Source organism: Sinohyriopsis cumingii, chromosome 4 (genome assembly GCF_028554795.1).
Source record: "Sinohyriopsis cumingii isolate HCF-2022 chromosome 4, ASM2855479v2, whole genome shotgun sequence".
NCBI lineage: Eukaryota > Metazoa > Mollusca > Bivalvia > Unionida > Unionidae > Sinohyriopsis > Sinohyriopsis cumingii.
The window spans coordinates 128,251,658-128,279,603 of NC_142964.1; the positions used below are offsets into that span (position 1 = coordinate 128,251,658).

At 34.9% G+C, this 27,946-nt stretch overlaps 1 protein-coding gene across 2 annotated transcripts in view; it reads right to left on the reverse strand.

Moving 5' to 3' along the window:
* LOC149802079 (m7GpppN-mRNA hydrolase-like) overlaps positions 1 to 23,939 on the reverse strand; it is a 32,245-nt gene extending 8,306 nt beyond the window's left edge. For both annotated transcript variants that reach the window (XM_089956475.1, XM_089956474.1), the window contains exons 1-7: positions 23,802 to 23,939; positions 18,140 to 18,291; positions 17,744 to 17,871; positions 12,674 to 12,772; positions 9,868 to 10,020; positions 8,464 to 8,576; positions 2,971 to 3,286 (exon numbers count right to left, since the gene is read on the reverse strand). In XM_089956475.1, the coding sequence (XP_089812601.1) occupies positions 2,971 to 3,286; positions 8,464 to 8,576; positions 9,868 to 10,020; positions 12,674 to 12,772; positions 17,744 to 17,871; positions 18,140 to 18,291; positions 23,802 to 23,887 (1,047 nt within the window). In that variant the 5' untranslated portion in view covers positions 23,888 to 23,939. The remainder of the gene's footprint in view (positions 1 to 2,970; positions 3,287 to 8,463; positions 8,577 to 9,867; positions 10,021 to 12,673; positions 12,773 to 17,743; positions 17,872 to 18,139; positions 18,292 to 23,801) is intronic.
* Between the last annotated feature and the right edge of the window lie 4,007 nt (positions 23,940 to 27,946).

The following is a 27,946-nucleotide window of genomic DNA, read 5'->3' on the forward strand; positions in this document are numbered from 1 at the left end:
TATCAATATGAACAAAGGCTTTGTTTATGTAACAATAGATTCCAGAGCAATTTTATATCCAAGTTTGCAGCTTCCTGTCATGTTGCCTTTGAATTTCTGAACTGTAAACCCAAGAATGTAAATATAATTTTTAACAGTGAAAAAATGTTGTTGCCAAAAAGATCAGCAGATGGTATATTTTGTCGCCAATAAGGGGAAAAAACTGCAATTTGCGATATTGGCGAAACCCAGTGCAAGCCCTAGACCAGAGTTATATGTCAGGAAGTCATAAGAGTGACCAGTGCTCTAAGTGAAGGAGTCATAAGAGTGACCAGTAGTATATGTGAGAAAGCAATAAAAGTGAGTAGTGATAAAATCGAAGACGCCATAAGAGTGACCAATGTTATAAGTGGAGAAGCCAGAAGAGTGACCAGTGCTCTAAGTGAAGGAGTCATAAGAGTGACCGATACTATGAGAAAACCATAAAAGGGGGTAGTGAAAAAAAGCAAAGGCATAAGAGTGACCAATTTTATAAGTGGAGAAGCCACAAGTGACCGGTGCTCTAAGTGAAGGAGTCATAAGAGTGACCAATACTATAAGGATGCCATCAGAGTGACCAATGTTGTTAGTGAGGAAGGCTTAAGGGAGACCTGAGCAAGAAATGACGGAGACATAAGAATGTGTGTGTGTGATTTGAATTTTTAACGTAGCTTTAACAATTTGTCAGTCATATTGCTACAATGTCTGCAGTGTGGCAGTTTATAGTGATGTCTAGTACTGAGGCATCATTCCGCAGACATGCAGCATGATGTCCCACACAGTCAGATTATCCCAACACCAGGCTGACCAATCCTAACACTAACCTCTCAATGCTGTGCACCAAGCGAAGCAGCTGTTAGTACCATTTTTATATTTCTTTGGTATGACTTAGTAGGGAGTTGAACCCACGACCTCCCGCATCCAAAGTGAATGCTCTAACCAATAAGACACCAGAGCAGTTGAGAGACATAAGGACCCCTTGATTGTATGGAAGCTATAAGTGAGGAAGCCATGAGTGAGCAGCATATTAGTAATGAAGCCATAAGAGTAATCTGTTAAAAGTGAGGAAGCCACACAAGTGACCATTGTTATTAGTGAAGCAACCATAAGAGTAGCTTGTTAAAAGTGATGCAGCCATAAGGGTGAATAATGCTGTCAGTTAGGTGTTTAATGTGAGTGAGCCATAAGACTGACCTGTTAAAAATTAATGAGCCATAAGTGACATGTTAAAAGTGAGTGAGTCGTAAGAATGACCTGTTAAAATAACTCAGCCGTAAGTGACTTCTTAAAAGCAAGTGAATCGTAAGAGTGACCTGTTAAAAGTGAGGAAGTAATGAGTGCCCAACATTAAAATGCCATTTAAACAAAAACTGGAAACAAGGTGCATAATTTGAATATAATTTTACCAAATATACATTTCATTTACATTCCATTCAGTCTTGCATTTCACAGTCTCATTGTTATTAGTTCATGGTCTCTGATTTTGTGTTTATTGCTTTCATCCATTCTTCCATTTTCAAACATACTTAAGGAAGCAAACTCTCATGTTTATACCTAGTTTTAAGGAAATGTGCTTTAACGAAAAAACAAATTAAAAAATAGATAGCTTTAAATTTACAATAAATTAAAATTTAACAGCAACTGAAGTAAGTGTACAAACATAGTTGCTGAGCACATGTCAGCAAGTTTTACTTCTTATTTTGATTTCTTCAATGATTTGTGCTATTGGGGTTTAATTCCATTGTTAGCATCAGATAAGCCATACAAGGCAGCCAGTATATTTGGTGATGGAAGATCCTGGAGAAAATATAATGACCCATGGGAAGCTACTTGCAAGCTTTCCCACATACCCATGCTTGATTGCCATGATTCAGACTCAAGCAAGAAAGTGGTGAAATGCAATTTGTGAATGCAGGCTCCTTAGATCACCTGACTACCCCGAGACCCATGATTTGTTCAAATAATGACTGTATGGACATAACCTCTGGTAAAGCAGCTATAACATTAATGGTGGTTGTTCTTTATGTCATGGCTATAAAGATATGAAAAAGTCAGTGTAAAGAATCTGATTATCAACCGATATAATTTAGCAATAGCTTGAAAATGGTTCATTTGCAAATCCATTCTAAGATGTATTCACCTTTCTGTTTTCATTTATCATTTGGTGTTGTGCATATGTGATTTATATTGTCTTCAAAATGCTTCCATCAATTTGGTTGTGTGCCTCTGCATGTTATTTCATCTACATTCCATTAGCATACTGGTTTTGTAATCATTTCTGAGTCTGTATTTAATGGTGTAATACCATATTACAACTGCGTTTCATTTTGGGGCCCCGAGTGGCCTAAAGCGCTCTCCGTTACGGATCAATGCCGTCTCACCTCTGTCTGCATGGGTTCGAGTCTCAGATTCGGCTAATGTGGGTATGTGAGAAAGCTTGCCAGTAGCTTCTTGTGGGTCAGTGGCTCTTTCCGGGATTTTTCCGGGTTCTTCCTCCACCATTAATACTGGCCGCCATGTATTTTCATGTGCTGAAAAATGGCGTTAAACTTCGCAACAACAATGAGAAGAAAGTATTTCATTTTCATTCCCCAAGAGCTAAAATCATGTGCAATAAATTAAGAAGGTATAATGAAACAAAAATTGACCCAGGTTAATAGGGTCCATGACCAAATTGACCCTATTTAATTGGATCCATGACCAAACTGATCCAACTTAATTGGATCCATGACCCAAATGACTCAATTTAATAGGATATATGACCCAATTTAAAAGGATCCATGACCCAACTGACCAAATTTAATAGGATATATGACCAAATGGACCCAATTTAAAAGGACCCAATTTAATAGGATCCATTTTCCAAATTCACATTTAAAAGGCCAGTAGTATCCTGAGAGACTTGATTATAAGGGACCACTGTATTAATGTGTACTAAAATTACTATCTTACCAATATTTGGTATTTTTTCTTCTCCTGTTTGGGATTAGGAGAGTATCCCAGACTGGGGTCACTTCGTCCTTTTCTTGGAGATGTAGACCTGGCATGCTCATCATGACTTCTCGTCACCTGTTCCTTGTACTGCAAAAATTCCTGAAACTCTGTCTGATTTTGAAGTGTAAAATATTGCTGTTGTTTGAGTCGTGACCTTGATCCCATCTGTTCCTGGCCCTCTCGGATCTTAGCTTTATATGTAGTGCTATTGGCACTTTTAGGTCTCTGTGCCTCCTGTGGATTATTCTTGTTATATATCCATTTTCTTAAAGATCTAGTAAGGAAAAAAGTAGAGACTGCGATGAAGAAAATGAACGACACTTAAATTTGATAACTGCAATCATGACAATCTCATCAGAACTTATCAATTTTAGTTATATTTAATACAACTAAACTGATCAGGGTCAGATTGGCAAGGTTCTTGTTAAAATCTGGCAGCTGCCAAATTTGCTTGTGATAATGATTTTTTTAAACCCCATTTCTATAATTCATACACTATATTTTCCCCCATAAAATTCAATGTGTTGTATATGTCAGGAACTTTTCAAAATTTTGTTATTATACCAAAATTGATAAATTGCCATCTGTAAGATTACAAGATGGAGTCCTCTGTATCTTCCACCCACCAAATTTCCATTGGAAGATAGAAGAAGGAGTCCTTTGTATCTTCCACCCACCAAATTTACATTGGGAGACAGAATATGGAGTCTTCTGTATCTTCCACACACCAAATTTTCATTGGGAAATAGAAGATGGAGTCCTCTATATCTTCCACACGCCATATTTTCATTGGGAGATAGAAGATGGAGTCCTCTGAATATTCCACACACCAAATTTACAATGGGAGACAGAAATATCTGTCAAAGAAATTGGCATCCATATTTACAAAGTATTCATGAAGGTAATAGAGATGCATGATGAGTTTTGCTCTGGAAACAGAAATATATATAACATGTGGAGATACAAAAGGATGAAATCATTAAAAATAATTAAAAGGAAGAACTCTGAATAGCACAGGGGACATCTGGGTTACTGGTCTAAAATGTTTACTAAGCTTCATGAAGACATCAAATATGGTTTAGAAATTGACCTCTGAAAACATCCAATGTGTGAATGATGGAAGGATCGATGAATGTACAAAAATATAAAAAATATTGAAGAATTGCATTTAGCAAAATAAACAAATAAAAAAACTAACAAGTTTACCATGATTCAGAGAAATGTCTTGATACCCTAACCAGTTTGGGGGTGATGATTCAGAAATAAAAGTGTAAGTGATAAATGTATTGATGAACAAACAAAACATTAATATATTGAAAATGGAGAACTGAAATAGCAAACTGTTAATTTCCACTACTAGTTTAGTAAGTATGTCAAATTTCATGAAGATAGCTTAAGTGGTATTGTAGTGTTGTCCCAAAAATAAAAGTGAAGACAAAAGATGTACAGGTAAATGGAACAAAACACTGAAAATAGTGCAATAAATGAAATGTGAACAGCAAAAGACAAACCTGGACCAACAGTCCAATATGTATACAAAGTTTTGTATTGGACATCTTGACTGTTTTAGAGTTATGCTCTAGAAACAAAAGTGTGATAGATAGACAGTTGTTGTTGTTGTTGTAGGGTTTAACGCCATTTTTCAGCACAAGATAGGCTATACATGGCGGCCAGTATTAATGGTGGAGGAAGAACCCGGAAAAAACCACCGACCCACGAGAAGCTACCAGCAAGCTTTCTCACATATCCACATTAGCTGAATCCGAGACTCGAACTCACGCAGACAGAGGTGAGATGGCAGTGATCCGTAACGGACCACTCGGCTACTCGGGGCCCCGATAGATAGACAGATGGAAAGATTAATGGGACTCATTTTTATATTCCCTGCTAACACTGGGCAGGGTATAATTATGTCTATTCAACAGCAGTGAGATTTTTTCTTGATTTTCTTTACAAATTACTACCACAAAATTAAACAGAAATTTCAAGTTTATATATAATATTTTTCCAAAACTGGACCAAAACTATTACGTACAATGACAAGTGGAAGTTCATGTTGTTACTCATAAACAACATTAATGTCTAACCAATAAGAATACAACATCAAGAATGCTCAGAGCTCTTGCTAAGATTTTAAAACAAGGAGACTGGGACTCCTATTCTAGCAGTCCTGCAGCAAAAGTAGTCTCCTTCGTCAAGCATGTTGGGCATGCATGAAGTGGCTAAATTCCCAGATCAGAATAACCAATGGTTGCCATCGAGTTTAATTTTTCCACACTGCTGACACCTCTAACAAATAGCACTTGTTTGTCCATCAAATGAGACTGAATTTTGTCAATCCAAGGAAAGGTCTTATTACAAACACTAAGCCAGGCATCACACATTTTCTTACACCTGGCTACTGTCCCATCCAAACTATCAGTTTTAGCAAATTTAACATTCATCTGAATCTCATTGCAATCTTCAACAATTTGCAATTTAACCCCAAATTACTTATCCAAATTTGCAAATGAAATCTGTCCAAGTCTCAACATGTCTTAATTGTGAGGTCACATGCACTACTTATTCGGCTACACTCTGCAACAAACACAACAATGAAAGCTAAAGTTGTTCATATGATTTACTGTTAAAATAATCACATGCACATCTCTGGGTCTTTTGGCCCCTGAAGTCATTGTAAATATTATCACATTTTCCCACCAAGCAGCTAGTCTAAGTCTTTGAACTTGCCACCCAGCTACTGCATCATGTTATTTTGATGTACTATTAAAATAATAACATGCACATCAAATGAATACTATCATTGTAAAAAATCAGTACTGATAAAATGATCAATTAATGACCAACACATTTTGCCACTCAGCAGATGGTTGAAGCAGGACTGGCAAGCTTTTGAATTGGCTGCCCAGCAATTGTGAGCACTGAGAACTCCCATACAATTTTCTGCATTCCAAAAAAATATACGCTTGATTAAGCATTTCTGAGACGTCTAACACTCCATATTTTACTACAGATACAATTATATAATGACTGACTAACAGCTTGTAGCAGAAAGTTAGAACTTGTAAGATGACAGCAAAATTTCCTAATTAATACTTTGTATTATACAAAAGATGAAAACTCTGCTTTATATATTTTATGTTTTTAAACATCTAGCGCATTTTAATTGTCTTTATTAATGAAATGCAGATATAATAGTAAAATGGACTACTTTTATTTTGTATGCAATCGATCAGTAAAATGGATCGATCAGTAAAATGGACTACTTTTATTTTGTATGCAACAGAATCAATCAGTAAAATGGACTACTTTTATTTTGTATGCAACAGAATCAATCAGTAAAATGGACTACTTTTATTTTGTATGCAACAGAATCAATCAGTAAAATGGACTACTTTTATTTTGTATGCAACAGAATCAATCAGTAAAATGGACTACTTTTATTTTGTATGCAACAGAATCAATCAGTAAAATGGACTACTTTTATTTTGTATGCAACAGAATCAATCAGTAAAATGGACTACTTTTATTTTGTATTCAACAGAATCAATCAGTAAAATGGACTACTTTTATTTTGTATGCAACAGAATCGATCAGTAAAATGGACTACTTTTATTTTGTATGCAACAGAATCAATCAGTAAAATGGACTACTTTTATTTTGTATGCAACAGAATCAATCAGTAAAATGGACTACTTTTATTTTGTATGCAACAGAATCAATCAGTAAAATGGACTACTTTTATTTTGTATGCAACAGAATCAATCAGTAAAATGGACTACTTTTATTTTGTATGCAACAGAATCAATCAGTAAAATGGACTACTTTTATTTTGTATGCAACAGAATCGATCAGTAAAATGGACTACTTTTATTTTGTATGCAACAGAATCAATCAGTAAAATGGACTACTTTTATTTTGTATTCAACAGAATCAATCAGTAAAATGGACTACTTTTATTTTGTATGCAACAGAATCGATCAGTAAAATGGACTACTTTTATTTTGTATGCAACAGAATCAATCAGTAAAATGGACTACTTTTATTTTGTATTCAACAGAATCAATCAGTAAAATGGACTACTTTTATTTTGTATGCAACAGAATCGATCAGTAAAATGGACTACTTTTATTTTGTATGCAACAGAATCAATCAGTAAAATGGACTACTTTTATTTTGTATGCAACAGAATCAATCAGTAAAATGGACTACTTTTATTTTGTATGCAACAGAATCAATCAGTAAAATGGACTACTTTTATTTTGTATGCAACAGAATCAATCAGTAAAATGGACTACTTTTATTTTGTATGCAACAGAATCAATCAGTAAAATGGACTACTTTTATTTTGTATGCAACAGAATCAATCAGTAAAATGGACTACTTTTATTTTGTATGCAACAGAATCAATCAGTAAAATGGACTACTTTTATTTTGTATGCAACAGAATCGATCAGTAAAATGGACTACTTTTATTTTGTATGCAACAGAATCAATCAGTAAAATGGACTACTTTTATTTTGTATGCAACAGAATCAATCAGTAAAATGGACTACTTTTATTTTGTATGCAACAGAATCAATCAGTAAAATGGACTACTTTTATTTTGTATGCAACAGAATCGATCAGTAAAATGGACTACTTTTATTTTGTATGCAACAGAATCAATCAGTAAAATGGACTACTTTTATTTTGTATTCAACAGAATCAATCAGTAAAATGGACTACTTTTATTTTGTATGCAACAGAATCGATCAGTAAAATGGACTACTTTTATTTTGTATGCAACAGAATCAATCAGTAAAATGGACTACTTTTATTTTGTATGCAACAGAATCAATCAGTAAAATGGACTACTTTTATTTTGTATGCAACAGAATCAATCAGTAAAATGGACTACTTTTATTTTGTATGCAACAGAATCAATCAGTAAAATGGACTACTTTTATTTTGTATGCAACAGAATCAATCAGTAAAATGGACTACTTTTATTTTGTATGCAACAGAATCGATCAGTAAAATGGACTACTTTTATTTTGTATGCAACAGAATCAATCAGTAAAATGGACTACTTTTATTTTGTATTCAACAGAATCAATCAGTAAAATGGACTACTTTTATTTTGTATGCAACAGAATCGATCAGTAAAATGGACTACTTTTATTTTGTATGCAACAGAATCAATCAGTAAAATGCAAAATACATTTATATTAAAGCTCCAACTCAAAGATAAACATTGATGATGCAAACTTCAAAACCAACTTTCTATATGTACTTGAATTTAGTTTATTTGAGTAAAGTCAAATACACTACAGAAGATTACTTAACTTTACAAAGGTAATTAGCCCTAAATTTGTCAATAAACTGCACATTTTTACCAAAACCCTGCAGAAAATCATTATTAACAAACCCAGAAAATATATGACTACTTGTAAGAACAGTTTTACTGACTTGACAAATGGAATGACCATAAAGAAGCTATTTGGGTTCATGTTCAGCTGCATCTTGCTACTGAGGTCTCTTTTGTGGGCTGGCAAGGCATCAATAGGAAACCACTGCAGGCTCTGAAACAGACATGTAGGTATTATTTTCTCCAGTCAGGGTTCATACAGACCAGGAAAACTGAAATTCAACAAGTTTTTGATGACTATTTTTCAGTTTTCAATGACTACTCATGGCATCAAGTGTTTTGCTTCAGTTACTAATTTAAATACAAGAAACAAATACAAAACAATACAGAAATAAATGTAATGAAATATGAAAGGAAAATGATATTCATTAAAAAAGTCATTGTAACCTGACCCAGATGTTAACCATTGCACTTTACCTTCTATACTTTATTTCCAGCTGCGACTCCAGTGCTCTCACATCAGATTTGCTGCCTGGATGTTATTTAATGGTGGGAGGGATGGGTCTCCCACTTGTTACAAAAATAAGGGGCAGCAGAATACAAGGATAGAGGGGAAAATGTCCACAGTTCACTATTTACCTATCACTTCAATATCCATATATCTTTCTTCCAGCTAAACTGTGTTGGAGTCCTACTGAAATCAAAATCCTTAAAAGCTGTTGCCTCTGCCAACTGGTCACGAAATTACTTAAATGTCATTCGGCTCCAACATAATACTATATATTTTAGCATCATAAAACTGTAGAGAATCTTTAATTTTAACATATTAGCGAATTTCCCATGGAAAAAAATACAGTTAGTTTTGATGGCAGCTTATCACTTAGTATGAAAAGTCATATATGCTCCATGATATGCTTTGTCAACATGGAAAACTGAAGTCGTCTTGTTATACTCAAATCAAACAAATCATGAACCAATGTAAATCAAGCAATGAAGCGGACATGAAACTGTAGACAAAACATCAATGAATTTAATTTAAGCAGAATCCAGAGTCTGTATGTTTACTTACTAGTATCACATCTTCAGTAGAAACTCTGCTTATTAAATGATGGCTATCACTATCTATTTCCTGTTAGGTATGTTCAGTACTGACTATTAGGAAAGATGTCAGCCTTTCTATTGTTTATGTATTTTCGTCACTTTATTTTAACAAACATAAAATTGTAACGATTAGTTTGCCAAGTTCATTTACATCTTAAGCTGATGATTTATGGTGACTTTGTAAACAGTCAAGCCTGGTTCACCATTAAAAGAGGATACAGGCAAAGTGAACCAGTTTCCATGTGAATGTTTATGTACAGAAAACTATGCAAAAATGTGTGATTTACGGGGAAAATTTGTCCTTTGATATACCCCCCTACTGTATTTAACTTGTTAAAACTTTGACATAGACAATAAATACTAACACACACAAGACAAAAAGTTCAAAACTTATTAAATAATACCTTTATCTCCTTTCTTGTGCGTGGCTGAAACTTTGTGCTGAGTGGGACACCTTCAATAATGTACAGCCGAGTAAGCTGGTCATTCCTCTGATTTTCCAGGTAATCATCTGGCTTAAGAAGCTCCTTGACATCAAAACCAGTCTCTTCCAAAACCTAGAGTAAAGGAAATAGATGATTGGCATTTTAAAACTGTTTCCATTCTAACTCAGTCATCTAAATTTTTGGTTTATATAAACATCAAGACCCAAACTTTCATTGATTCATCCTGTCTAGGATAAATTGTATAAACTTTCACAACTGGTCTAATTTCCTTTTGAAAGTTCATCCTTTTTGCGATTATGATCTTTATAAATGAAAAGAAGCCAACGTTTCTTCATATATGAAATGTCATTTAAAAGATATTCAGCTTGTTTAATGATATAATTCAATTTGTGGTCAGCTTGTTTAATGATATAATTCATGATTGCGTGAATGCTTGTTAGAGTTTTGTGGTCAGCTTGTTTAATGATATAATTCATGATTGTGTGAATGCTTGTTAGAGTTTGTGGTCAAACTTGTACTGGTGAATTTCATCAAGTTCTCTCCAAATGTCTCCGTACCAAGCCACATTTCCCCTATTTTACCAAACAATATGATTTTTCTGTAGAAAAAATAAAATGCTTGTAACTTTTACACATAAGGTACAATACTCATAAATATACTTATAAAACTACTTGCACAATTATTGGCATACCTTATTTGGTGAAACAGAGTGCAGGTCAAAATACCAGTCATTTATTGGCATACCTTATTTGGTGAAACAGGGTGCAGGTCAAAATACCAGTCATTTATAGGCATACCTTATTTGATGAAACACGGTGCAGGTCAACATACCAGTCATTTATTCTTAAGATAGTCTATGAACCAAAAAACAAATATGACTGGAAAAATAATTTCCCTTGAAGTATATAGCTTAATGGTATTTATTTGTTGATGATTTGTGACATAGGCATGCCAGACTGAAAGGTCTGTATCGATCTGAATCCTGCCATCAGATCAGCTACAATGGAGTCTCCTTGGACAGTGCACTTTACTCTAACTGCCTAGGCTACATGTGTTGCTGTACTATAAAATGCCAAATCAAGCCAACTGAAGCCCTGTTACATGACCAATTGTTGTTTCTTTCAAACAGAGGTTTGGTTGACAAGGTAAGAACACCAGATGTATTCTTATGCACCCTGTAAGCAGAGTCTAAAGTGAAGGCAAGAGCTTACTGTCATTCTGTTTCAAAGCAACTCCTTGCCCATAAAAAAACTTGGTCTGTAATATAGAACTAATGTTATTGTACAGATAACATTTTTCATCTTTCAGTCAAAATTACCTTGATTTTTGACCGTTTGGCCCCCAAACTGATTTAGTTCTTTCCAACCAAATATGTCAGCTATCCATAAAGTTTTGTAACTGAAGATAATGGAGGATTTTAGTCACTGTGAAGACACCATTTTTTGTTTTCAATTACAGTGCCCTTGACCTTTGATCCCAAAACTGACAGGCCTCTCCTTATCTCAGGTACAAGATACCCTAAACGTTTGGTCCAGGTATGTGATATAGATCTAATGTAATTATGTAAAAGCTATTTCTTCTTTCAGTGACCCTGAGCATTCATTTTTTGACCCCAAAATTAATTGCGTTCTTTCTTAATTCAAGGGTAAGCCTTCCATAAACTTTGGTAAATGCAGACGATAGAGAATTCAAGTTATTATGTGGAAAACATATTTTTCTTTCAGTTGCAGTGATCTTGACCTTTGAATTACTTTTTTCCCAAAGTTCAAAAGGTCCTAACCACAGAGCATGTCTTCCTGGTTGCTGTTGATGATTATAGTCATATAAAAACCATTTTTGTTCTGTCAGTGACCTTGATCTTTGAACTCAAAATCAATAGGATTCTTACTTGCCCCAAAAACAAGCCTTCCACAAGAATTGAGTAACTATAGCCAGAATGTAGAACCCAAAATGCAACCAAACAGACAGACTGATGTCATAACATGACGGGCATATGAGTGGATGCTAAACTGAGGTATTATTTCTAAAGTGGTTTACAGGACCTTGAAAAAGCAGCTGTTGAAGACAGTGACTGCTTGATACAGGTGACCTCTAAGTCACAAGTTTTAGGTGCTAAGACAGAAAAGCTTTAATGCTGAGTCTGCATATTCAAACAATTAGATTCAGCAAAGCAATTTAAAGAGATAGCAATCTGTGAGAAGTTTAATATGAATGAACTTCATGGTAGTAATTCTCTAAAAGAAGTGTACCCTTTATCCCCTCCATCATTTCATTCTGTATAGATGTTTGTACAGTGAAATGTCAAGGTAGCAGATGGCTGTCTGGTCTGTAATTTTGTTAGTATGAAAATCTTCCACCCAGTGTTTCTTTTTATAGGATTTATAATAAATATTTCAGAAGCTAAACACTAAAACTCACTTATTGCATTGTAACACTGGTATTAATCATCTCAAAAGTGAATTTTACTGAAAAAAATTCGTTCAATTCTTGTTAACTTTAAAATAGATCATTTTCAATACTTATAGAAACTGTCACATAAAACAGGTTACTGCATTTGATAAGATGTCAGAATTTACTAAAGATAAGTACTCAAAAAGGTCAAATACATTATGAGTCAACAAAAATACATTTTTGCAGTTCTGGTCTTGCACTTTCTATATGTTAGTACTACTAAATGTAGAAAAAATTAAGGATGCTTAATCTTTGGAGACAAAAAAGGAAACCATTAAGCAACAAGTTTCTTTATCTTTTCCCTTTAATGTACCTCTCTAGCTGCACAATCTTCTGGATTCTCCTCTGCATTAATTTTTCCCTTTGGAAACCCCCAACTAGCCTTCGTCCAGAACCCTTGTACAAGAAGACACTGAAATTTTTTTTTTTAAATGAAAGAAAATTAAAAACAACATTATTTAGATCAGAGAGAAAACATCCATAAAAGTTCATGATTCCAGTACATGTACCAGTATGGAGTTCAACGTGCATTACTAGATATGTCTTGACAATTTCCTGATCTACATGTGACAATAACATTTTTTTGTGATTTTTCCCCTGAAATATGCTTAATTTCCTATTCAAAGGATTTATTCATCAGTAAAAATGCTGGTGATTTTAGTTATATTTGCAGATTTCAAGTTTTTGCTCTGTCGATATTTCATACAGTATGACCATATTATACAGGTACTATGTGAATAGGCCCAAGTGACTTTTATACACAAGTGAACACTGAATGCAGGTTCATGCATCAAACTTGGTACTTAACAAATAACAAGCACTGAATACTTGCATCAATATTATTATTTATTTCTTTATTATTATTATTATTATTATTATTATTTCATGCAATTAACATAATTTAATTTTCAAGTAATAAATTTATCACTCAAATTATGGTAGAAAGGTGTTTCATTCATAAAATTTTCAAGCATTTCCTCTAGTTTTCATGGAGTACATGTCTGCTTATAAATTAATAAATACAGTAAAGAGGTAACTTTAATTTAATTCTGATTTAAAATTCAAGCCATGTCAAGATGAATGTTATGATAAAAAAATTTGTTTACATCGGCACATTATTTCTGCCAATACCGATTATACTGATTGTTCCAATAATCAGCCCGATTATGAGAATGGCCGATTAATCGGTACATCTTAAGTTTTTTTCTAAATATCCTCAGTTCATTACTTTTAGGCATGTGCTAGATAATTATAACTTTACTTTCAGATTGTTACAATATATAGATGAGGCAGTATTTATGTAGTTATTATTCACAAATTTTGTCTATATAAAATATAATTCTATTTAATTTTAGTTCACCAATAAGAAACCATAATTAATCATACTGACAATAAATAATTATAGATTTAATTTGGTTGCCATTGCAACCAAAAAGTAATGTTAGTTTTTGAAAGGTTTAAAAGACTTTTTAAAATAATACTGTTTGCAGATTATTTTATCCAGCTAAATACAGCATTCATTTTCAAAGAAGTCATTGTTACCAAGCTGTTTTAATTATGGATGTAAAATACTAATTGTTATAATGTAGAACAATTATATTGGTCATGTTTTATGGTGAAGAGAACAACTTTCTGGGCTATTTTTAGATTCGTACTACATAAACTTTTATTTTTGCCTGCTTCATTACTAAACATTGTGTATGTCTTAAGTTTTGTTTACTATCTATAAAGATGCACAACTGAATGCATACCAATACTATGAGATACATTAGAGCTTTAATGATTAATGAGTTCTTTAATACATGATAGCACATATAGTTTTAGAAAAACCTTTTTTACAATTCAAGTTGTTTAAAAATCATTTTTTTTTTATACATCTTCTAATGTTCAGATAGTTTAAGTACAACTGTCAATGGCCTACCAAATACACATATTTAATTCGGCAATATTCTACATATGAATGATTTTAATGTTATAACAGGTAGAACAATATTGGCACAGCCATTAGTTTGGGTCTTCCCTCGACACAATATAGTGTACTATTTTTTCGGTTATATACAGTAACAAAACATCAGCTGAAAAATGTCAGTGCTATCAAGTCATGTGAGCTCTTTGATCTTTACTGCAAAGTGAGCCAGAAATTAACAACAGTATGAACAATGAGATGTTAGTTTGCAACACTGGCTGGATCAGGAGCTCATCTGTCTAGTACATATATATGATAGTGACATTGGTTGTCAGTTTTGAGTAGAGCTGTAAATTTGTGAGGCCTCAAAGTCATTATAACCGAAAATTAACATAATTATTTCTCACTGATTATGAATTATAGTGCAAGAGTTTTCAATGATAACTATTAATTGCAACCTGCCAAAAATAATTGAAATAAACTAGACTTCTCAGCAACAATCTTGGTATATTATAACTTCTATGTTGTCAAACGTTTGAGGAAAATAAATCACAAAATATCAAGTTTTACATATTCATCTGCCTACCTCAGTAACTATCTGTTAAAATGAAACAAAACAAACTGATGAGAAAAAAAAAAGATTTCCACCAGGTCAAAAGTTCACATATTGAATGAAGTTCTTGATTATTAGATTCCAAAGTCACATACATTTCACACTGCAGTCGTAAGAGTGGGTTATTTAAGAAGTAGGTCTCATTCTCTTGTCCATTTCCTTTTCAAAATGATTATTGAGAGAGAGAGAGAAAGGGATAGAAGCAGAGTATTGATTATGCTTTTTTTTTTAAATGATAGGCATTGAAGGAATACCTCGGAGTCAAAAACCTGATCCCCCCCAAAAAATGAACAGTTTGTACCTTCCAAGCTAGCATAGTTCTATTCCTGCAGAAAATTAATTCTCAAATTTGGAAAATTGTGTATTGCTATTTATACATCTACACTTTCACACAAAGCCCTAACAAACTTTATTCTAATTTGGACTATCCTATACATAAGGTAAAAAGAGGCAACTGGCTATGAGGCAGCTGAGAGACTGCAACTACTTAACAGCCACCATATTGTTTACATCAACATCCACGGTTGACAACAAACTTTCCTGGGCAAATAAGTTTGTTTTGGTAAGTTTCAATGTTATTCTGTTACAATAATGAAAAGTTGTGATCTTCTCTATTACATGTGCTATCTCTGTGCCTATTATTAGCACATGATTAATGATTGGACTAGATTGGACATCCATAGATGTCACAGTCCTGTACCATAAAAGAATATGTCATCCGCACATAGAGCTAGGCAACAGTTGACCATAAATATATGGCTCCCACACTAAACGGGTTAAATAGAAACAATGTTCCCATAATGTATTATTATCAAATGTGCATGGTTTATCATTTTCATCTGAAACATGAATGGATATTTAGTAAAGATCTATATGTGGATACATTTTAGCAGACTTGTCCATCCTGTTGTAAATTTATGTATGTCCTTATATGTAAGAAGAGTTTTGCTCCCCAACCAAGCATTACTCACTGATAATATTCATTAAAGTGGACAAATATGGGAACTGAACAAAAGCCCCTCAACTGACTGCTGGATGTACTGGCCCAAAGAATTTCCATTATAGCCTATTTTTTTCAAAACTGCTTAGTGCTGAAACCAGTTCTGGTGTTCTTGAGCAATAACAAGAATTTCAAACTGTCTTTTGCGATGGAACCAAGATCAGCACCATTTAGGACCAACTAGACTTTATTAGAAGTCTTCTGGTTAATACATCTTGAAAATATGACCAATCTTTCAGGAGAAATAATGATGAGATTTTGAAGAGGGTCATCATAGCAGCAATATTGGATATGAGATAGACACTATTTTCATTTAGAACCACCTAGGTAGTATCAGTCTTTTGGTGAAAAACCCATGTCGATATGCCCATCCATTAAGAAGTAGCATTACAAGATTTTCACAATGGCCACTATGATAGTCATAGTGTAATCAGACTGGTACAACTTTCACTAGGACCAAGTAGATAGTCTTCATGTAAAAATACCATGCTGACGTGATATGGGGTGTGTGTTGGAAGTAGTGATTTTAAAAAAATTCAAGATGGCTACCACCATGACGTTAATGGATGCCAGATACACATCATGTTCATTTTCACCAACCTCATGTTTATATGGCCATTCATTAATAAGCAGCAAAAGTAAGATTTCAAGATGACAATAATAGTGGCCATATTGGAGGCCAGATCAGCGCCACTTTCATTTTTGACCAGCTAGACATAAACGTTTTCTGACAAATATACTATGTCAAGTTGACATCTCATTCTTCCATAGTAGCAATAACAAAAATTTCATTATGGCGGCAATTCTGGATGACTGGTCAACTCCATTTTCATTAAGGACCAATCAGATAATCATAAGACATCTTTTAGCAAAATCTCCACCATCCATTCTAGGCGAGTCTCAATAACGATGTTGTTGTTGTTGTTGTTGGGTTTAGTGCCATTTTTCAGCACACAATAGGCTATGCATGGCAGCCAGTATTAATGGTGAAGGAAAAACCACCGACCCACGAGAAGCTACTGGCAAGCTTTCTCACATACCCACATTGGCCGAATCCTAGACTCGAACCCACGCAGACAGTGATGAGATGGCAGTGATCCATAACGGAGAGCGCTTTAGACCACTCGGGCCCCCCCCCATAACAATATTTTCAAGATGTTGTTGGATGGACATATTGAATATTCAAGTCAACTAAACAATAATACATTTGTGCAAACATACAGCTGGACAACAGGTTCTTCTAGTATATAGTGTTATTAATGATGGTACCACATGTAAGAAATTCTCTTACCATCTTTACTAAGCTAGTAACTTCTGCACTTTGCTTACACCAGAATCTTAAAACCTTTTTGAAAAAAGAAAAGCAAAAACCCAGAAATATGTTCAAATGGCATGAGTGCCCAAGGCAATATGGTGCAAATTAATAACATTTGGTTATATATGCATTGTTAATGTTTAAGCAGGGGCCAATACTGAATCAAATTATGTCAGTGAACGTTAAATGCGAGCTAATTCTACTTTATACAAAGCCTCATACCAACCATGAAATGCCTCAAAATCTATTTGGTAAGAAACGCAGTCTGTGATGGATGTGACATGATAGATGGACAATTGATACATGCATATGCTTCCTTCAGTGAATGCAAACATGCAGTCAATTTCACAATTGTATAAAATTTTACTTTACATATGCAGTTGCCAAACTCACAATAATGGTCTCCTCCAGTATCTTCACTGTCCTCCGATGAAAGGACCACCTCACACAAATATCTGAGTATAAAGACTTTTAAAATACAAAATCCATGAAGTTTAAATGCACATACAAGTGCATAAATCAATTAAATCGCTTATAGAATGTACTTACATATTTCATGTCTGGGTCCAGCATGATGGCACCATATGTGGGTACACTCATTTTGTATGACTTCCAGTTCCCCATAATCTTTTCCACCTCTTGAGCATGCCCACTCAAAGACGGACAGTGTTTGAAGAGTACAGAAGTCAAGAAAATGATAAAAATCTGTCATGTAATACTGTTGTTATTAAGTGATATGATTATTAGTCTATTTGATAAAATTACAAGTGGTGAAGAAAATAAGCAACCTTTTTTTAAAATAAAAATATGCTGATATTGCAACTTGAAACAAAATCACCTTCTCACTAAAAAATTGTCTATAAAGCAAGAGACATCCCTAACAACTACCTCCACCCGATGTAAGAAATTTCTGTCTAAATACAGCGCACAATGCAAAAAGGATATTTTGTCCTGAGAAATCTTTGATCCCACAGGTTTTCAATTCTGGACTCTCCGCACAGTAAAAATCTAGGTAGAACCAATGGGCTAGTTCTATTTGGAAGAAGATACGTATCAAATCTAGTCTTTCTTCTTCTGGTATGTTGATGACAAATCGACTGAAATGGATAAAAGGAACTTAATTGGTGCCAAGGCAAAGAAATATATGAAACTTTGACTAGACATGAAAAAGATAACGTTTCTACCTTTAAAAATACAAACACTAGTTTATTCATGATTGGTGCTGAACTCTATGGCACAATTTCACTTAATTACTGGAACCTTTTCATCAGTCTTGTAATCCAAAATGGAAGATATACTGCCAACATTGTGGATGTAGTATGTCAGGGTAGAAAATGTTATACTGCAAATGTAAGTAAACTTTCTGGACAAAATTCAGCACACCATATATCAGTTTCATAACTTTTCAATCACCAAATATATAATTTTAATAGGTCTGATCACCAGCTTAACACATTAACCCCTGGAGCTTTTTGTCATTTTTGCCTGAAAATCGAGTAGGAAACACATTTTGAAAGCTATTTCCGAATAGACTCAAAAACACCAAATCCCCGGTCATCTTTCAATAACATACTGCCTAGTTGTGTTAGAAACATTGTTTTACGTTGGCTATTTGACTCACACATGAGCAGAAGGGTAAAAGTTGGACTTTTTTTTCTCTTTTTTTTTTAGCTAAACGGAGCCATTATTTGTGTATGGAGACCACTCTTTATTCCAAATGCCCATCTTATCCTACTTTTTGCAAAGGCTCATCTGTCTGTTTGCAGTTCATACCAGTTTGCAACAGATCTGAGACCAAAAAGTCTTAAATCCAGACACAAAATTGGACTCCGACCACGGGTGAATTCTGGGTTAAAAAAAGTCAGGTCCAAAATATGAGGTTTTTCTATCTGTATTTTGTAGTGCAACTAGATATTCCAGATTATTTGGTATCATTGTAGAGCTACATCTGTCTACCTTTCTATAATACCACCCACTTTAGTGTATCATGCATGACCATGACACTACAGCGCTCAACAGTAAGCTACTACCTCCTGCCCCGTAATGTCATTGCTAGGGGTTAATGTGTTAAGAGGAAAAACATCTGGGCTGCTCCTTTCATAACTGTTATCATTAAGGACAACCTATAGACTTATAAAAACAAATTAACAGACTATAGATTCACCACAACAAAACAAAACGAACTAGCTGAACTAAAATCAAATTACCAGAACAATACAGTGTATATATCACTGTGCACATGGATACTGACTTGTACTTGTTTGAATAATATAAAAAAAAACAGTAAGTGAATTTGATACACAATATACCTCTTTCCTCAATAACCTATACACAACAGGGTCCAAAAACATAGATCACACTATGAGCGAGGGCAACAGATATCGAGGGAACTCAATAACAACATGAAACGATGCCATCCTCGATGGACAATGAGAAAACAGCGTGGGGGGGGGGGGAGCAAAATGGTCTGTTTAACCCTTTACCTCATAAAGCATAGTGCAGCACGCTATAAACAGAACACCTGTTACCTAGTCAACAGCATACGCATAAGCCTGCCTGTGAACTGTAGCAATGTAGTGTATGTTACGTTTAACAGCAATTTTAACCATTTTACATTTTTGGTACACACCTATATGTTGAAAAATTTAAGAGTAAAGTCCGATTGTTATAGCTGTGTAATTATTTTTCACGGAAGAATTTTTTATGTGCTTTAAAATCGAGAGAGAACTTGTTCACCATCATGTCAGTGAGGCCACATGACCAACCGTAGCTGCCATTTCCCATACTTAAAATTTACAAGGTTTTCGTGTGTGTCTACATCACAAAGTCATCTGAATTTGATAATTTATAAAAACTAATTACTGCCTACATCAATATCAGAGCCTTTACCTAAGTTATTGAATCTTTCATGGTTGTGATTCTAATTGTGAAAACTTTGTACGTACTGAATGAAATCCGCGACCGCCATTTTGGAGAGTAGAGATTACAACCCATTACTTTAAATAGCAGATATCGACCAGTGCATAAATAGCAACCACGTGATCTGACATAATTGTCATTTGCAGAAATGAATGTAGTATCTAATAAGAGGTTTTCCCCGAACGTGACACTACGAAAACAGCTCAAAATGGCTGATGTTTACAGCAGGCGTCAAAAGGCGCTTCCATGCGAATCTTGTAGAGGCGTCAAAAGGCACTTCCATGTGAATGGAGTAGAGGCATCCAAAGACACTTGCATGAGGTAACGGGTTAATGGCTGAATACTCGTTTTAAAATCATACTGGGAATAATTATCAGTAAAAGTTCTTTATCTATCAAAGTTATTCATTTTTATGTTAAAACATTTAGTTTATGAAACATCCTTCAAAGTCTCTTTTTTGTATTGTTCTATTAGCACAATAATGATACCATTATTTCATTACAATTAACAGTGAAACTTCTCAGCTGTGAGGAAATCCACGAGTGACTATTCATGAATTACAAGTTAACTACAAACTTTGAAACAATCTTCTCATTAATAAAACGTATATGTGAACCAGAATTTTATTCCATCAAGTATTTATTTTGCTTGGATGTCATTCTATCGTTGATTACATTTTTGAATGTATGGTAATTTAAGGTACTTTAATTATATTATATTCAAAAAAGAATTATAAGTGTTTGATTGATGTAGTTCTCAATAATTCCATAAATGTTAGATTTACATCTCTTGGAACACATGTAAACAAGAGTTATTCTTATTTGTTTTTCTCAATTTCTTTTAAAAATATTAAAACTTGACACTGCAAATATTGGGCAAAGACAAGTTTTTACTGAAATATACTCTAGAAACCAGAAATGGAGAGCGAGCAGTCTGTTTGCTTGTTACATTCGCAAGCCTGGTTGCATTGAAAGGACAGTAATTTGGCACTGTTGGGGACCCCTTAGCGACAATCACATTAGAAACTATAAACCAAGGACTAAGTTTTATGCATTTGTTTATATTCTTGATGCTTTTACTTTTTAAAATAGGGTTGGGTGGGTGTTACAAACAGATCTGAGCATGTGCTAATACTATACTTTAAAATACTATATAAAACAGTTTTGAATTTTGATGTTTGCAAATTCTACCTTGCAGACAACAGAACTTACCTCCAAATGTCTGACATTTTTACTTCATGCTATTTTTTTATTTTCAACCTTTTGTTATTTCCTAGCATAATGCATTTGGGTGTATGGGGAGGTCATATGTGTAATTAAATCAAAAAAGTTAAAATACTTTAAGCATAGCTAACCAGCCGGGGACAATGCTAGAGGGTGTCTGCGATCAATATTTACATATTCTCAAAATGAAGAAATTCTCAAGAATTTTGTGTGACTGACATCCTTTATAAAACTGGAAGTATTCAATGTAAGTTATTTTTCTGTTTGTTGAATCTTTTGTCATTAATTATATAGATATGAAAATTTACCAAAAAAACTTATCATAATTTAATTCTAAAGTGGCAATTGTTTACCAAATTGTGATTCCAGAACAACATATATACATACAAGAACATAGCTGACAACCTTCTCGAATGTGGCGTGAACTTCATGACTTTTTCAGCGATTCACGCTGCAAGCCAAAAAATCACGAATTCTCCAATCATCAATTATTTTAAATCTTTAATAAAATAACAGATTTCCCATTAAGTGCTACTCGTGATATTCGCAGTTGCCGAAACGGTCTGGTACTGCTGGTCGCGATATTAGTAGATCTACAGCCGATAAGTACAGTTGGCCCAGTAGCAAGCATTTTAACCTATTTAAATATATATGTATAAGAGTAGTTTTACAAATGCTTTTGAGAGAAACTGGGGCCTAACTGGAATTTTGCTTCGTGCATGCGTCACCAACACTGATTTGAGTCACCATTCAGCATCCCATGTAAGATCTTGAAAATGTCTTCACCACCAAGGAAAAAATCTATTACTCAAAAAGTGAAGTTTAATTTGGAATATATCAAAAACTGGCCGTGCAATCTGCCATTAAACACTGATATTCATCATGATTTTTGCACCCAGTGTGCCATCGCAGAGATGATGCGAGGAAGCACGTCGGTTGCAAAAAAACATGTAGAAGTTGGGAAAATTAAGAATTCGCATATTTCAGCTCTTGATCTGCTGAAGCATTATTTGTGAGTTTTCTTGTCGAACGAAATCTACCTTTATCAGCTGGAGACCATGCCAAACATTTGTTCTGACAAATGTTCCCGGACTCAAAAATTGCTTTCAAATTTTCCTGTTATAGAACCAAAAGTGCTGCAGCTCATGTGCATTCCTCATGGCAACAGTGACAGTGAAAGAGTATTTTCTCTAGTGAGGAAAAAAAAGACAGATTTAGGGCCTCCTTAGCTGCAGAAAATTTGTCAGCAATTTTAGTCACCAAGATCAACCAGCAGTTAAGAAGTCTGAACTGTTTAGAAAACATATTTATGATTAAGCAGTTGAGGAAGTTCAAGTCTTGATAAATAAATATTTCTGCATATATGTAGTGTTTTAGTTTTATATTGCGAACTTGATATAGTATAGTACTGACGGTCAGTGGTCAGAGTGGATGGAGTTATTGTCATGGTATTTTTGACTAATTCATGTCCAAATTCACAACTTTTTATCCCTATTTTCATTAATTGTGAGCCTGGAAGGTTGGCAGCTATGCAAGAATATTGTAACGATTATGCACTATTTTAAGAGTAAGATATAATTTTAACTTGTGTATGACTCATCATTATAGTATTTTATGAAAAAATGATTGGGGGACTGCACTTAAACAAGGTGCAAAAAGACTTCAGAACTAACCGAAACAATGAAAAAGTAATGGAAACAATGCAAAAGTAAATTTATTATTACAACTGAATGTCCAAAAAAATTTCTATATTACCATATGTAAGAAATATATAAATTTTAGCCTGAAATAACAATGATGTCAAGATTTTGCAAAAAGTGACCAAAGACCAATATCAGAATGGTGACGATGCATGTTTTGATGCATGCTGTGAATTTATTTGAAACAGTATCATAAAGATTTGTTCAAGTTTTAATTCTGCACACACAAATTATGCATAAAACATTAAATTTTAAGAGTAACATATAATTTCAACATGTGTATGACACAAGAATAGAATATCTCATACAAATATGTTGGGGTGTGTGGCCTCGATAAAAAAGCAAAGAATGGCTTCCTAAGTACCTGGAACATATGAAAAGTCTATTTATTCTTATGGCTGAATGTTCACCCAACATTTATATATAACCAAGTGTAAAAAATACGCAAATGTCATCTTTAAATAACCGAGTCGAGAATTTGCAAAAGGCGACCAAAAAAAATATTAAAAATGGTGGACGGTGCACGTGTTTGAATGCTTCCTATACATTTATCTGAGAAGATATCATGAAGTTGATCATATTTTTAGATGCTGAAAACATTCCATTTGTATTCATTCTAAGATTCTGAAAAAAATCATCCCCTGTTGCTACCCATGTCCAGCTAGTGCTAAGAAAGACTTAGGCCCCCAAAACATAAATATCAAAGTCGATGTCTTCCATAAAGGGCTGTCTTTCAACAATAAAATCATTATTATAAACTAATACCTGCAAAGGTCGTCAAGCACATAATCAGGAATTTGAAAATGTGGCGTACAAGCCGCAGTGATAAGGTTTTGGTTTTGTGTGTCCATTTTTCTTCTGTTGTTAAGTTGTCCTGTTCGCGCTCACCTGTAACGGAAGTAATAGTTTTCACACCAAATAACAGACCAATAGACAGCATGATAACAGATCCGGAAGTATGCAAACACGAAGCAAAATTTTACGGTCTTTCAGCAGTCGCAGAGGTCTCGTTAGGATTTGAAAACTAAGAGTCCAGGACTTCTAACTTGGTAAAAGTCGGAGTTCCACCAGCAAAGTTGCAGTCCCCTCCAAGAAACAAGTTGAAGTGGCTAAATGTCCATTAATATGCCTGGAATAAACAGATAGAACTTTGTCAGTTTTATTTATTTGTAATCACTTATTATTCTAAAAAAAATATGTATTAAAATTGATATCATGTACAAATATCATATTCTTTATTTCAATATAAGGAACTTTTGTCTCTGTCACATTTCACAAAATTTTCTGACGCGTGGTTTTGGATTGTATTCCTCCACACTAGGTTCTTCTTTAACTCGCATCATTTGTGTTAAGGACACATGTTTTAATCTGGACCTTCATTTAGTCTTGATTTTGTTCTGCACACTGAAGCCTCTCTTGCATGTCATGTATGTCACTGGTGACACGAACACAATCACAGCTAGGACTGCAGAGTCTGGAAATCTCTGTACTCTTGAAGTAGAGTTGTACAGGCTTCTGTCAGTGTGCAGTTCAATAAATGTATGACTACCTAACAAGTAGGTGGTCTCGAGATGTCTCATGCCTAGAATATATGGAACTTTGCAGATTAGTAGAACCAGTAGTTGCCATTGAGTTTAATTTTCCACATTCTTTACACCACTGGCACATAGCTCTTGTTTGTCAGTCAGAATAAATTTTGTCAATCTAAGGAAAGTTTTTATTCCAAACAATAAGTCAGGCATCACGCACTTTCTTACACTTGGCTGCTGTCCCATCCGAACTATCAGTTTTAGCAATTTTAGCAGAATTCTGAATCTCATTAAAATCTTTATCAGTTTTCTGTTTAACCCAAAAAATAATTATCCAAATTTGCACGCGGCATTTTGTCCAAGTCTCGACGTGTCTTGATTTCGAGGTCGCATGCAATATTTATGTGTCTACAAATTGCAATTTTATTTCCTATTTAGCGACAAAATATTCCATCTGGAGATATTTTTGGTGGCAACATTTTTGTCTGATAAAAACTGTATATACAGTCTTGACTTTGGAGTGAAGAAATTCAAAGGCACCATGACCGGTCCCCGCAAACTTGGATATAAAAATGCATTGGAATTTATTGTAACTTAAACAAATCCTTGCTTCATATTGACAAACCACCCCAACAGAGCACTGCTATATCATAATCCGGTTACGCTGGTGTCTGGCCTTGGTACTGTATGCTGTAATATAACCAAAATAGCCATGAGTAGTAAAGTGGGGCACCCTAGGGACAATGGGAATTAGCATTACAGACCCCCCTGGGTCACTCTGGGGACAATGGAAATTTAACATGGAGAAAAACGCTGGGTCACTTTAGGGACAAAGGGAATTTAACACAGAGTTTGGGCTTGTCTAGGGACAATGGGAATTTAACATGGGGAATGGAGTTTGGGCTTGTCTAGGGACAAGGGGAATTGAACATGGGATTTCTTTTTTTTTTTTTTTTTTAAAAATTGAAAAAAGGGTAGGCAATTGAAAAGTCATTCTCTTTTCGAGAAATATGGCTGGCCCTGAAAAGAGCCTTTGGGTTTATGTTAATGTATTCATTAACATAAAGGGCACCGCATTGGTCTTCTTCTTGTTCTTAGGCTGCGTCTCACTGTTGGTCCGTAAATCAGCACTCTTTTCAGGCATCCTTGTCTTTCAACGTAGATCCTACGTATCCACAGACTGGTGTTTGTCCTGTGGACAACGGTCCACTTGGATCGGACATACATGAGCATGTCCGTCCTAAACATCATGGAAGACACAAGGGTGGATGACTCAACTGTGGTCCACATCTTGAAGCGACGAGAACAGGTGAATCAATGCAGTGAACTGCGCTTATTTATAGGTAGAGGTAGGATTGAAACGGATTGAGTTCGTTCACCAATCCGAACACGCGTTACAAAATTCAGTCAGCTCGCATCCAATCCGAAGAGAACAGTCTGTGACGTCACGTGGTCTATATAGATTCGTTAGCGCTTGTGTGCAGTCAATCTATGCGACAGTGATTCAACATGACGGAAACTCAGAAAACGATCCATCGGGGTGCACTAGCAGGGGAGACTGCCCAAGGGAACCCGGACTTACTTTCAGAAGAGGTGAATTGGGATTTTGTGGATTTTCTCTCCTCGCAAGAATTTGTTCCGGAACCTTCGTTACCTTCTTCATTACCGCAAGTGGAGAATTTTAGACAGAGACAGAAAGAAGAATTGGAGAAATTTATACAACGACAAAAGGAAGCGGAACAAGCTTTTCTCCTACAGCAACAGCAGCAAGAAGAAGAGGTAAGAAAAAAACAACAGCAGCAACAGCAAGAAGAAGTTGCAGCAAAGAAACAAGAGGGTGAAAATCAAACCGTCACGGTACTGTTGGACATTTCAGCGGAGTTAAGAAGTCTGAAACAAATGTATCAGACTTCTTTATTACGACCGAAGAGAATACGACCTTCCCGAGCTAAACACGTTAACCCTGTGACTAAGCCTATCGTACCACCCTTAGTGATTTCAACCCAATCATCATCATCATCAACATTACGCAGTCCAGAAGTAGGCCTTGGCCGTGGCAAAGGCTTAAGGCAGTTAAAGTTGATTGCTTAAACTCACCCCTTACACCAAAATAAAAAAGGCCCTTTTCAGGGCCACCCACATTTCTCGAAAAAAAATACAATTTCAATTTGCCAATAACTCAAAAAAAAAAAAAAAAAAAAAAAAAAAAAAATTTACCCCTATAGTACGTGTCTGTGTATGAGTGCGTGAGTGTACGTTCTTATTTTAAAATCATAACTCAGACACTTACCTTATATCATTAATTTATTCTTTTATCCATTCTTACAATCCAATTCACAATTCACAACACAACACTTTAATTAAAAGTTCATTGACTTCTTCTGTCTCCTTATTTAGTCTCTCTGTTTTTTCAATTTCTTCACCGTCACACTCTTTTCCTCTTCTTCCTCCTCACTTTCTTCCCTTCTTCTTTTCTTCTCCTGTTTCTTTTTCTTCACCTGTCTGCTTTCTTCCTCTGAAAAATCCCTCTCTTCTTCCGAAGAATCCCTCTCTTCTTCTGAAGAATTCCTTTTTTCTTCTGACTCCTCTTGTTTCTTTTTTGGGCAATCTGGAGACCAATGTCCTTTTTCTTTACAATAATAACAGGTATCTTGACTTTTGTCTTTTTTAGCCCCTGTTTTTGTTCTTCTTTGACGGTCTGGACACTCTGAAGACCAATGCCCTTTCTTCTGACAGATATAGCAAGTATCTTGACTTTTATCTCGAAAGGAAGGAGAGTCGTCCGTGGGCTGGTCTGAAGAGAATTTTCTAATGACCCCTCGCAAAGCTCTGACGAAACGTTCGATTTGGTTAGTCTCTTCCATCCTTGTGCTCGGCTTGAGAGTGAAATGAATAGTGAAACGACAAGACACACACCCTTTTATATACGCTGGTCTGCCATGACTATAAATTAGTCTATCGTGTTTAAATTTGAGTCATTTGACGTTTTACACTCAAGATGAAACGATCCTATTCATTCGAGAAGAAAGAAGAAGAAGAAAGTAAGAGGCAGAAACGTGATTTATCGCCTCGTACCAGGGCTCAAATCTTGGCACAAATTCATGCCAGTGATTGTGAAGAGGACATGAGTGAACCAGAATTTGAAACCTCTAAACCAAGTTCACCACCCTTAGTCAACCCTGAAAAATGCTATTCCATTCGAGAGACGGAAAAGCGCTCCTCTAGAAAATTTAGAACCACGGCTTACACCTACACGGTGAAGTTTAAAGATTTCAAGGCCGACGTACCATTGGAGAAAGCAGAAGGGTTTATCACCGAGATGTGGGATTCTTTGCTCACCGCACTCAAGCGACAATGTCAAGCCAAAGAAGACGATCTCTT